This window comes from Tenrec ecaudatus, chromosome 9, assembly GCF_050624435.1.
Source record: "Tenrec ecaudatus isolate mTenEca1 chromosome 9, mTenEca1.hap1, whole genome shotgun sequence".
Taxonomy (NCBI): domain Eukaryota; kingdom Metazoa; phylum Chordata; class Mammalia; order Afrosoricida; family Tenrecidae; genus Tenrec; species Tenrec ecaudatus.
The window spans coordinates 10503207-10516790 of NC_134538.1; the positions used below are offsets into that span (position 1 = coordinate 10503207).

At 42.0% G+C, this 13584-nt stretch overlaps 1 protein-coding gene across 1 annotated transcript in view; it reads left to right on the forward strand.

Moving 5' to 3' along the window:
* MCTP2 (multiple C2 and transmembrane domain containing 2) overlaps positions 1–13584 on the forward strand; it is a 287776-nt gene that overhangs the window by 105269 nt on the left and 168923 nt on the right. The window contains exons 5-7 of the mRNA XM_075557885.1: positions 10101–10243; positions 11010–11086; positions 11628–11739. Coding sequence (XP_075414000.1) covers positions 10101–10243; positions 11010–11086; positions 11628–11739 — 332 coding nt within the window. The remainder of the gene's footprint in view (positions 1–10100; positions 10244–11009; positions 11087–11627; positions 11740–13584) is intronic.

Genomic DNA, 13584 nt, shown 5'->3' on the forward strand with positions numbered 1-13584 from the left:
ATTCCAGTTGGAACCTCGTGAAAGCCACATCCATAATCAAAGTCAAATCAGGACAGGCCATCCATAAAGTCTGCAGCCACATGCACCAGTTCTAAGGCACAAATAGCTACTCTTTATCTGGTCAGGTTCTGCTCAACTCAATGTGGCTGCCTCATTTAGCCTCACCAGGGTGCCCGTTGTTCTACTTGCCTTAGACTAGCAGTCCTCAACCTGTGGGTTGATACCCCTGTGGGGATCGAATGACCCTTTCACAGGGGTCACCAGTGAACACCCATTCATAACAGTAGCAACATTACAGTTGTGAAGTAGCAATGAAAATAATTTCATGGTTGGAGGGTCACCACAAACATGAGGAACTGTACTAAAATGTTGCGGCATTTGGAAGGTGGCGAACCACTGCCTCAGACCATGGCCTCATCACATATTCTCAATAAGCCCAGACCCCTTTTGCTAGGTCATGAACTTCAGATCAGTCAACCCACTCTCGTCTTCTCCTCTAGTTCCTGTAAACCAGGTCCACGGGTGTCAGTGGTCAGACTCAGCCCATCTCTCTATTGCTCTTTCTCCCACTTCCACTCAACAAGTGGATCCAGGTGGTCACCTAGCACGCATTTCACCCTGCCCACTGGCTTCCTTTAACGTTCAGTCCTAGAAGGGAGTTTTCTTCATGGTTCCAGTTTTTTCCAGCTTCTGACAAAAATCACTAGAGTTCAAAACTTCAAATATCCAGAGACTTCCTTTTTTTTCAATCTATCTTTCCCCCAGGCAAGTATCTTGGAATGCAGATATCCTGAGTTCTCCATAGCACTGGATGGTGCTAATCTCTTCTGAGCCTTCTTGGTAGGAGTGTCCGAAACCCATTTAAGGATCCAATTTTAATGGCCGAAGACAAGTGGGTTTACAAGCTCTTTATTTTCATACTTCCCAATAAACATTTCTATCAATCATTATATCGACAATAAGCAGAATAAATCAGTATAAACAAGATAGAATCAGACACTATATTCAATTCTTAAAATAGTCAAGTTAAATCCTTCTTTAGCTTATCTTAATCCTTATCTAAACTATTCTATTGATACAAAAGTATGGGATTAAGCCTCTGAGAGTATCAAACCATATCCAGGCTTTCAGTCAGCCATTTTGACCATCTGTCAGCCATTTTGACCTTCTGTCAGCCATTTTCCTTAAGCTGTATGGTTTCAAATGGCGGTTTTTACCATTGAGCTCCAAATATACACTAATCACATTCATTTTCACCATTTCAAACAGAGCTCCAAATATACACTAATCACATTCATGTTCACCATTGCAAACAGGAACAACTAAAGATTATAACCAAACAAAATAATCAAAACTTCTCCACCTGGACTAACATACGCCCTTAAGCCCCATTCATTCTTTTCAAGAGGGAACCACGTCCATTGCTGTGGCATCAGTTCTGACTCACGGCAACACATCTGTGAGCGCATTGAACTGCCCGAGGGTCTCCCATGGCCGCGGTCTTTACGGGAGCAGAACAGCAGGTCCAATACTACCCAGTGTGAGGCTAGTAGATGTAGCCTAGCCAGTGTTGTAGATTTTGCTCTGCACCATGGAAATCGTTCCTTCTTTCTCAGGTGTCGGAGGACAAGTGCTTGGTGATTTGCCATCAAGTCCTTCGTGGTTCCTAAGATGTGGGCTAATTATGCAGCTCTTGGAAAGTATTTGATCCAGAAATCTTAGTGTAACTATAACAGCAACTGTTTTTTGGTTTTTTTTAAAATCACCACTGCCTTTTTTGGGGGGAGGTTGGAGATGGGGTTCGAATATCTTATTTAACTAGCCTCAAAGGAAGTTAAAATTTGAGTCTTTAGATTCTCTACAAAAGCAGCTCAGACATAGTTCGCGGGCAGAAAGAAAGCCTTCCAGATATAGCCATGTATTCAGGAGGCTTTGCATATACACATCAGAGTATGCTAGGCACTTATTACTCTTACCCAGAAGATACTAAGGAAGTCGGATTCATCTTTTTTATACCAGGGAGCTTCAAAAAGATGGAACAGGAGAATGAAAAGATCATAGAGTGTCCCATGAGCTCTTTGAAGCTCGCGGTATGTTTCCAGATACCGTATATGCAGTCTTGAGTTTACCTGCACGAATGTCTCTTTCACTTAGCACTTGTTGGCTGTGGTCAGAAGCCTGAAAATCTCCTTCTGCAGGTTCCCAGCCATCACAAACAGGAACTTAGAGGAGAAACATGGGAATGCTTCCCTCTCAAGGACAAACCACTAATCTGAGAAATGTATTTAATTAGTATATTTTCGAGCATGAGACCACCTTTCTTTTGGAGAGGCAGTGTAGCTTAACTTTACAACGTGGCAAAGGAGTTTAGGTGACAGCAAAGTTTGCTCACCAACATTTTGCATTCAACAGTGGGTTTGAGTTCATCTTGGGACTGCTTGTTTTTGAGACCATATTTCTTAGTACTGTTGTCACAAATCTGTATACAGATGTTTGCACACGTGGTCTTTAAGCCAATCCATAGAAGGATATTTATAGATATAGAAAGATGTTTATAGATACAGAAAGATTGCAGGTAAGTTATTCACTAAAAAAGGCAAGGAAAAAAACACTGAATGAAGGATGACTCCTTTTGGTTGAAAAAAATGTACAGTTGCATGGGCCTGCATGTGTGAGGAGTATGTGCACTATCTGAGTGGACACACATATTTTGACAGATCACATACTGATATTTTCCAGGCGGTGATGGTTCCATTGTTCCTTTAGTGTGTCTTGACTTTCTACTTTTCCTATCATGGACATGAGTCTTATAGCACAAAAGCAAAGGCAATGATTTATGAGTAGATCTTTTAAGAAATGTTTTTTTTCTTTAATTTTCCTATTAGATTAGTTAGTGAGCTATTCAACATGACATTTTCTGTTTCTATTTAATTAGTTCTCCTGTTGACCAATTTGACCTTAACCCTTTAGACATGGAGTAAATGAAGTGCCACGAGGGGAAGAAGAGGTTCACGTATTCTGTTTGCAGGGACCCTCTACTACCAATGGACTGATGTTGTCCTGGGGGTCCCCTTGGCAATGGTATTTGGCAAGCACTCTGAAGTCATCCGCACACAACCATAGGTATGTAGATGGTGGAGCGTAGGTGAGGCCAAAAGAAGTTACAGTTTCTCGTTTTTATACAGCCTGTTCCTTCCAAGGCAGCTCAGAATGGCTTACGGAAATTTCTCCCAAACACATGCCATCCCTGAGGAATTTGGAAGGAAAGGGGTTATCGATCCCATTTATGAAACTAAATGTGTTGTAAAGTTCACACCTTGAAAGAACCCAATAGAAGGCGTGGTAAGTATGGAGATAATTTAGCGTTGTACTTTGGACACTTAAACTAAGCTACATGAGTGTACAGTGGGTACTGCCTACATTACTATGTGAAGATGCCCCGGCAGCACAAATGACCTGTGCTTGGTTCTTAACCAAAGGATCAATGTTTGAATCCACCCAGTGGCACTGTGGACAAGGGCAGATATCTACCTCTGTACGCTCGTGACCATTGAAAAATCTCTGAAGGGCATTCTGCTCTGAAGCATATTAGGTTGTTAACTCCACACCAATGACAAAGAATATTATTACGTACTCTGCACTTTTTAACAGAATCAATCTGGAATACTAAAAATAGTCAGAACTATTTATTGACTTCTTAGCAGGGACTATTCACAGTGAATGGTGAGACTCTGCTATCATTTGACTCTTCAAAATAATATGTAATGGGTGTATTTTCACCTCGCAGGTTAAATGAGTCAGGCATAAGGGAATGAATAAGCTGTCCAAGTGTGGCAGTCACCTAACCCGGTGTCAATTTAAGGAGTAAGAGTGTAGGGGTGGAGTCTAGCCTGTCAATCTGGAGAGAGCCCATGAGACTTCTGTGGGCATGGCCTTCTCCTGAGAATTCTGGGAAATCTGGTACTTCCTTGGAGGTCGAAGACACCTCGCTCTCTGCTACTCCCTGGGAGACATTGCAGAAGACAAGCTACATGGACGCAAGCAGACCTCGGAAGCTGAAGAAGCCACAGAGAGACTCCTGCCAGCACTGAGATGCTAACACCGCCACTGGATCCAAAGACTTTCTACCCACTGGCTTGTGATCATCCTGTATTTGGCTTCATTGCATGTGTTTCATGAGTCTGAAGAGGACTTTATAGCTTGGTATTGGACATATGGACTGGACTGGGTTGGGATGTTTTCTCAATGTTCAGTTCCTCTTGTATATAAACTTCTCCCTTATACACATATGTGTGTTTATGAATTAGTTTCTCTAGTCTACCCAGAGTAACACATCAATTTAATAAGTTACTAAGAAGATGGTATGAGAAGTGTTTCTACCAGTGTTCTTTTCTTTCAACCTTTATTCAAATCCATCTCTCTCTCTCTCTCTCTCTCTCTCTCTCTCTCTCTCTCTCTCTCTCTCTCTCTCTCAAACCAAGTGTTGTTGAGTGTCTCAGGGTTACCTGGCGTGTTTCAGAGTAGAACTATGGACTGGCCACAGCTTCAATGGTTGTGATCAGATGGGAACAGCTGGTCGGATCTTCTGGGCACCTCCTGGCTCATTTGAGCCTCCACTCTTTAGATTGACATGGAGCTGAACATGTTAAGCCCCAACCCCCAAACCAAAACCAAAATTTAAACCACACCCACAGTTGCCAAGGATTTTCTGATTCCAGAAACCTTGCATAGGGTTATTGAGGATAGAAATATGTAAAATCTTTATCAGGACCCCTGTCTTTCTTCCACGGAGCTGCTGGAAGATTTGAAGGCCTGTCCCTGTAGGTAGAAAAGCCACCTTAAAATCTTGTGTATTTAAATAACTTTTTGAAATGTAGAAATTAAATGTACTATTATTTGGGGGGGGGTGTTAGTTGGTAGGGGGTTGTACTGAATTTCCTAAGTTTATTATTCTACTTTGCAAGTTTTATGCCAGAAAATAGTAAGCTTTCCCAATAGTCTTGAGAACTCTGGGAGTTGATATAGCATCCCTTGGGGCTGTTCCTGGATTGGCCGAGTGAAATGCTGCACCACTGCTTCTTCTGTGTGGCTGGAGCCCTCTCCCCAGCCCTCAGATCCCTGGTGCTGTAATATCTCAGCTACCAGGTGTCCTTGCTTAAGCTTCTTTCTTGCTCATTATAAATTATAAGCTGCTGCCAGATTTATATTTCTAAAGCTTGGCTCTGATCATTTTACTCTTCTTCTGCTCATAGTGAACCTGCATTTTCTTCCCTCCTCACACTAAAATATTTCCAGACGGGCCCAAGTGTTAAAAAAAAGGGGGGGGGGATTACAAAATCAGCAGAAGAAAATATGACTAAATTAATTTTATAATCTTGTAGTGAGACAATGTCTTCTAAGCAGAATGTTACATCACGAAGCCATAAAGAAAACTTTGGCAAATTTGACAATTTTACTAAAAAAAGGAAAATAACGGATTACAAAAGGTAACAAAAAATGTAAACAGATTAGGACAAGATTTATAGCTGATGGCAAATTTGAAGGCTAATTTCAATAATGAAGAAATGCTGCTTATTGCTATCCATGAAAAAAAATAGAGCCAGAACCTATAGAACACGGGAAAATGATATGAAAAAGCACTTCACTGACCAAGAAATACCCATTCAGGATCCTAAAATGGGAATGACATGATGCTTTCCTGAAAACGCTGAAGAGATTTAAAAATGGAGAGACTGTGTTTTTTGTCTTTCTCATATGCCGTTGGTTCAAAATAAAGATTGTGAACATCCAGGTTGGGAGCTTTTGAAGAAACAAGCACTGCCGTATACCCTGGATAAGAGTATGAATGAGACACATTTTTTGAAGGGCAATTTGACATTAACTCGCGGCACCAAAAAAAGCACTAGAAGCCGTCCGATTGCTCAGTTACTCTGGCATCGCAAGTTCCACTTTTAACATAATTGTTACGAAGTCCAAAATCATCCTATGTAAAGATGCCGTGCAAGAATGTGTATGCTAATTTAAAAAACGGAAACGGTGTAAATGCTCACTCTTTGGCATCAACCTAAGTGAATTAAAGCACATTGACATTGAAAATGTGTGCAATCGATACAAAGCCTGGTGGATCTGTATTAATGAGAGGAACAGAGATAAGATAGGATTACATTGGTGGTTAAAAATATTTTTTTTTCTCACAGGTAGAGTGCTGAGAGAAGTGTTTATATAGAGCACGAGCATTTGAGGCATAAGAATGGGGGAAAGTTAAGAGAGTAGAGATTTTATTGATTCATTTTAGGAGTTTTGGAATTGAGCATCCCTTCCTTTAAAAAACAGGAAGAAAAATAACCTTCGTGTTTCTTCCAGAGGAGAAACTAAACTTTTTAGTTTCTTATTTTCAGACACGTACTTGGTCATCCGATTTCAACTTGCCTTTCCAACTTTCTCTTATTCTATTTTCTCTCCTAACTTCTGGATAAAGGACATACTTGGTCGGCACCATGTAAATCTAGTGATGCTGGTCGCCCTCTTATTGGCAAGCCCTCTGACTGAAACGGCCTGAGCTCCTGTGTGGATGTTCAAGACCACCTATATGTCATCTCGGATCTCCTGTATTTCAACCCCAGCTGGTACCCGAGCTAGAACGTATCCATCCCACCTGTTACCCATCATAACCTTTGAGTTCAATTCAGTTGTTTACACTTATGTATCGGAATGCTGTGTTATATAGAATGCCGACTGCCTCTCAGGTTCTGAAGTGCCTGTACAAGTGTCCCTAGCGCGTCAGCCTGTGTGATGGGTGCAGAGAGCAGGAGGCTCTGGCAAAGCCTGGCGTCAGTGAACAGGAGCAGAAACGAAGACTGCCATGCCATGCCTCCATCCTCCTCCAGGTGTAAAATGAGAACAGCCATTTGGGGAGCCAGTGGATCACAGTTAGGTTCCCTTATCCTGTACGTGCACCCACAGCGTGCTTGGAATGGAGCAGGACACCAGGCCCAGTCCCAGTTTTCTTTTCCTTTTGTAGTGGGATAAATGTGTCGGTGCAGAGATCTGAAGTCGCTGTGGGCCCTAGAGATCTGGGTGGCACGGATCATTAAGTGCTCAGCTGCTACCTGAAAGTTTGGAGGTTTGAGTCCACCGAGAGTCGCCTTCAAAGAAAGGTCTGACGATTTATTTCAGAAAAAAGCAGCCACCGAAAACCCTTTGGCGTATTATTGACTCTGGCCCCATTTGGGGTTCCCCGTGAGTGGTAATGAACCCCACAGCCATCAGTTTGTGTCAGGCAGCATTTGCCATGTCGACGTTCGTTTACGTTGCAATTCATGCACGATCGTCCCGCCTGCCCTGTTATATGGAGCAACATCACTGCGACTCATTTTTGAAAGTTCCCATCAGCCTTACTAGAAACTTCGCCTCTCTCCCTCCTGTTTCCAGTGACCACTAACTAATACGTTTTGTTACCTAGACTTTTGCCAGTTCTGGGTATTTCCTGTAAGTGGGACGAGGCACTACTGCCCTTTCGGGACTCATATGTTTCCCTGAGTTGTAATGTTTTCAAGGTCCATGCATGTTGCAACACGTAGCGATATGCAATCGACTCTTGAATAGGACGATTTTCTAAACCTGGGGCCGTGCGAGTGGCTCAGGTGGACATGGTGCACTTGGCGGTGGATGCAGAGTAGCGGCACCTGGTCTCCTTGTCCCCCTGGAGGACCACGCCACCTCTTTATTCCAAAGAGCCTCCTTGTTGGTGGGCGCTCCCGGTGGAAAAGGTTAAAGTCCACCCATTCAGGTGTCAGCTCATCATGGGTGTAATGTGGGAGTTGCATTGCTGAGCAGCCGGCCCCCTTTCAGAACCTGCCTGGTTGAGATGTAACTTCTCTGACAGTGGAGCGCTTAGGCTCCCAGCCAGACTCACAATGTGCCCCCCCCACCCCGCTTTCTCCAATTTTCCCTAACAATTAACGCCGCACTCACTTGACACTCACTTGCCATGTTTGCCTTTGTCAACCCGGCTCCCTATTTCTATTAATTCCAGACATTAATATTTTCTTTTACGCACCGGCCGCCATTCACCCGTGAAACAGTTTGGACATTATGTAGCTGTCAAGATGCCTGGGGATTACCCAGGGTGCCTTGCCTGTGAGAAAGTGCCACCGCCGAGGCCTCGTTCTGAGATGTTTATTTTGAGAGTGCGCTGACAAGCATGAAGGGCAGATCCCAGAGTGGCAATTCCACTTAATTAAAGGCCTCTTTTTATTATAGCTTCCCCCCCACACACTTTTTTTTTTTTAGATATATATATCAGAATGATTGTTAAAGTCTGACTCACTAGGGGCATTCTCTTGCGGGGAGGGGGAAGGGTGGACAGATGTCTCACTCACCAGCACAGGGTCTGCCGTGGACCTGGGGATGTGCTCGCATTCCCTCTCCATGTCCCAGGCTGCTGGTGGGGCAGCGTGCGTGCGTGCGTGCGCGCGCTCAGGTTTACAACAGAGCTGCGCTGCCACACTGGGAAGTGTGAGCGCTGGATGCGTGAATGTGGGCGTCGTGTTCATCCAGCTTATTCCATTTATTTCATCTCCAGTGAACACCGTGAAGGGCTATTTATTAAAATTGTTTCCTATTAAGGCAGTGCAACAAGGTCTGTTGCATATCGATTTGTGTTCAAATCCAAGAGTTGGGAGGGGTTGCTTCTTCATTTTTAATATTGGGGATCAATGGGAACACCCCAAAATTTGCCAATAGGAGCTTAAAAAAAAGATTGAGCTAATGAAAAAGACTCCTTCAGAATTTGGTCAAGGATAATGATTTAAGTGTTAACCTTCCGAGTTCGATTTCCGTGACATAGGTCTTAGTTGTTTGGTCTGAGCGCATTATCAGAAATTTAACTCCAGACATAGTTTGGGAACCTATTTTGATCGCTATCCTAGGCCCTTGGAATCAATCAGAGAACAAAACAGATCATCGGTCTGGCATTTTTGTTCCGTGTTTCACAATGAGTATAATTGTCCAAATTTAGATTTCTGGTTTTCTTTCTTGTTTCCTTCCTCCCCCTGTCTTCTCCATCCTTCCCTCCCTTCTTCCGTCTGACCGTGTCTTCCTTTCGGACCGTGTCTGCCAGCTTCATTTGTTCGCCCATGGATTTTTCAATCATTAGTAACATCTTCATTTCGCTCTCCCTCGGCATGAATGAACAAGCGTGTCCCAGACACCGTGGCCTGTCACAGGCCCCATGGAACAGATGATGTGTGTAATGCGTACGTGCACATGCATGCACAGACCAGTGCGTGTGCATTTTTTTTTAACACATCATGCTTGTGAGCATATGTTTCCCCAGTTGATCTGAAAAGTGTGGAGGAGGGCCAGTCCGTGGGCCTCTGTTCTGCTCGGGGCTTAGTCGCTGCAGGGACATTGTTCTTTCTCTTTGGAGTCAGTTTCAAAGCACTGCAGGAGGAGCAGGGCAGGTCACAGTGTCAGCTCTCGGGGCTGGCTGAGGGCCTGGCTCTTCTGAGGTTCAGCTGGCCTGGGAGAAAACAATGTTCATTGCGATCGTGCAGGTGCAGGGAGCCAAGAAATGAATGGCGCTGTTGTCAATCAACTCTCTCCCTTCCAGCTGGTCGAAGTCCACGCCGCTGTCTTTTGAGCTGGTGGTCTCAGAGACTGACTGATTGATTAGATTAGATTTTAAAATACAGGGTTCTGGTGAGTGAACCATCTGGCCAAACTCTTGAAAACGGGGTTTCCTGACTCCCTGTGGTTCTCAGGAGGGGTGGGATTCTGATACCATGGGCTGGTGCCGATGGGTTTGGCAAGCAGGCTGTATGTGGGTAGCACAGGGTTCACCCATCCACCATAAAATGCAACAACACCAACAAATGGTCCAGGGCTCCACTAATGTTCTCACTGAAGGCACAGAGGAGTCGCTCATCTCCCTGAAGTTGTTTCTTCTGACTCTCCTTTGAACCCGGGGATTACCCTGCTCTGCATAGAGACACTGTTCCAGGGGTGCACGGTGGGGGCGCTTAGGACAAGGGGTGGTGGAGATCGAGGCTTTCCCAAATGGTTTTCAGAACGGCCTTGCACCCTTTTTTCTTTTCAAGGCACAAGTGATCCCTATGTGAAGTTTAAGCTGAATGGGAAGACTCTGTACAAAAGTAAAGTCATCTATAAGAACTTGAACCCAGTGTGGGACGAGATAGTCGTGCTGCCCTTACAAAGCCTCGATGAAAAGCTGCGTGTGAAGGTAACCGCAGACGCCCTGCCAGCCCCTCTTTTGTTGGAAACGTTTATCTCTCAATACGTTTGGGGGTACTTGCTCTCAATCACTGGTTTAAAATAATATGGAAGGAAATGTTTTTTTGTCAGTTGTCAAAAGTGTTTCTCTGAGATCATCGCTGTGATATGTTCTACAGAAAATCAGGAGGAAAATAATATCCTCATCAATTGTATTTGAACTTATCAGATGTGGAAGAATTATCACCAGCAGTGCAGTGGGGACAAGTAGTAAAGTCTTTCTCATTAGGAATAACTTTGTACTTAATAGCGCTTTCAGCTCCTGGTTGTAAGCATCAATTGCTCTAACATCTGGGTTAAAACTGCATGAGTTGAGTGCAGGATGGGATTGCTATAGAATATTTAGCAAATTTCTATTTAATTGGCAGATCTGCTCACCATGGAAATACTTAATTTTAATGAGAGACCATGTAAGCTCCAGAGCGAGGGCCATTGTGCATCACACTAGAAGGCATGTGAATCCTGCCTTAAACGTATTTTCAGCTGTTTTTTTTTTTTTTTTGCTCCCAGCAGGCAAAATGGCTATGTCTGAATAACTGTACTCTCCCTACTTGCCATAGTGAGTCACTTCTCCTTTAACTGTCCCGTGTGAGTTCTTTTTAGGTTTAAGGGCATGAATTCCAAATCACCAGCCTATTTCATTTGCGAATAATTGGATAAACTGGGTTGGTTTAATGTAACCATGTGCTTTACTGGCCCCCACCACCTGTTTGCAGGTATACGATCGAGATTTAACCACCTCTGACTTCATGGGCTCTGCATTTGTAAATCTCAGCGATCTGGAGCTGAACAGGTATTGTATTTTTCACCTTCTAATTATTAGTAACGGATTTGTAAATCAATTCAGGATACTATCAAGGGGAGTTTGTTGAGATCAACTATCAAAAAACAGCCTATATCTGAATAAAGAAAACAGCGTATTTAAATGAAGCATTGCAATTTCTAACGCGTTCTGTGGTTTTTGCTTTCTAGCTCCTGGATATATTAGTGTTAGGCATTAAATCTTCTGTAATGTGTTTCAAAATATATAATGAATTTTACACATTCATTTGTTAGTATTCAGGTTCATTAATGTGACTTAAAACGAATACACACATTTCTGCATTCACTTGCGAGGTGGGGACGGGGCCCAGCTAACCAACTGTTGAATTCATCACTTCCCAACATTTCTCTATGCTGATGGCCATTGTTTTCTTTTCATTGCGTGTGGGACTTTTTAAACAACGCGTTTAATCCTTATTCACAGATAAGTGACTTCATCATAGGCGAATGCTTTATGAAACGTTGATCGTATCTGGCAAGGTTCATAGTCTCATTGATTTTTTTGCTTATAGAACAACTGAACACATTTTAAAATTGGAAGATCCCAACAGTTTGGAGGATGACATGGGAGTGATTGTTTTAAACTTGAACCTAGTCGTTAAACAGGGTGATTTCAAGAGACATGTAAGTTTGACTTTTTGTTTTATTCTGTTCTTTTAAATACTAATAATGTCTTCATTGCCACTTTAGTTGCTGGGGCGCTAAATCATCTGAAATAATTTTGGTAATTATTTCAGAGGAAAACGAATAATTTTACAGAGACTTAAATGATCTTAGAACTCTTGAGAGAAAACCCACTAAGGATGTATCTCTAGTTTGGCTTTGGATATGACTGATGTTGCCGTTACTAAAATTTATATGCTGCTTATGATTTCCTTATCATGGATTATCTAAAATAAACTTTCATGAGGTGTTAAGGATTCTCTGTGTAATTTTCTTAGGTAGTTGATAACATAGAGTGTATTCACCTGTGGAAAAGTTTCCGGGGATTTAACTACAAGTTGCACATCATTAAGGTGGGAAATTGTGTATTTAGATATTCTATTTTCTTTTTTTTTTCACTTTAATATGGTGAGTAGTTTAGGGAAGACACAAAACTGAATTTTCTGTGATCTATTTAATGAAATTGTCTAGTTAATACATTACCTACTAAAGACATCTCTAGCCTCAGTAAAACATAGCTTTTGTTAGCAGATGATTGAAACTGTTGTTTTAAGCTGATATATGGAAATGAATTGTGTTCTTAATCTATATTCGGGGATTCAAATTAGAAGAGTTAAAATAAGAGCAAAACACATCCCTGATTATAACCCATTCACAAGGTATTTTAAGTTTCTGGAAATGTCTTCTTGAAGAAAGAGTAGGATGCATTAAAATTAGGGTTTTTAGACTCCTGCATGCAAATCTGTTCAGTTCTGTATTTATTAATAGGCCTAGAGTAATTTTTCTTGATTCTAGGCACTGTACCTGGTGAGGATATTATATCTAAACTAAAGAGGATGTTTTTCTTTGACAGCAGTTTAGATTTATTTTCATGAGGAAAATCATGATTGAGTTACTAGCAAACTCTAGTCATTAGCACAGATGATATGGTTGCCTGAATTTTTTCTTTATCTTGGAAAAAATTTTTAAAAATGGAACCTGTTCACATTGAGTATTAGAAACACAGCCAAACTCGTTTATTAAGGTTATGCAGCTTCTCTGAAGGGATTTAGAGTACAATTGAATAGCAGCAATGTTTTAATCTATGTGACTTCCAAGTTGCTAATTTGGTAGATTTGTAATTATCCTGAGCTTTCAGAATCTTTTCCTACTATATGTATACTTTGCAAATATGGTAGAGGGCCAACTCAATATTCAGACTATTTAGCTTGGTTGCTTTTGAGAATTTGAGGATAAAAACTGAGAAAAGTAAACACACAGCCCCAAAGTCATTTTTTTTTTAAAAGTAGTGCTGTTAAAAATATGAGAGGTCAATAAATCTAATGGTTTAATTTTAAGAATGTCATAAAATTGATGCTGAGAATTAAGTCATTTTTTTCTCACAAGGTAATGAAGGGGGTACGGGGATTGGTTTCTTTCACTTCCTCTTTGCGTGCCAACAGGGCCAGTGAACGTATGGTTTTGATTCACTGTCAATAGTAAACACTGCCAAGGTGTAGTAGGTGGTGCGCAATACAATGCGGTTTACAAAATACAATTCACAAAACACAATTTACAACCTGGGTTGACCGTCACCTTCTGATGTGCTCTAAAACTGCCTTACAGATTTAAATGACGTCTGTACAATTGGATGAGTCCCCCCATGATATAGCTGCCTATTTCCATGACTATTCATGTGGGTTACAATCAGCAGGATACCAGCACTTAAAATATAATTAACTTTTGCCAAACCGTGGGAGTTTTAAGGCAGTGACAATCCAGTTTCAATTGATTTCTAATCACAGAGCAATTAATACTAGGTGCTTC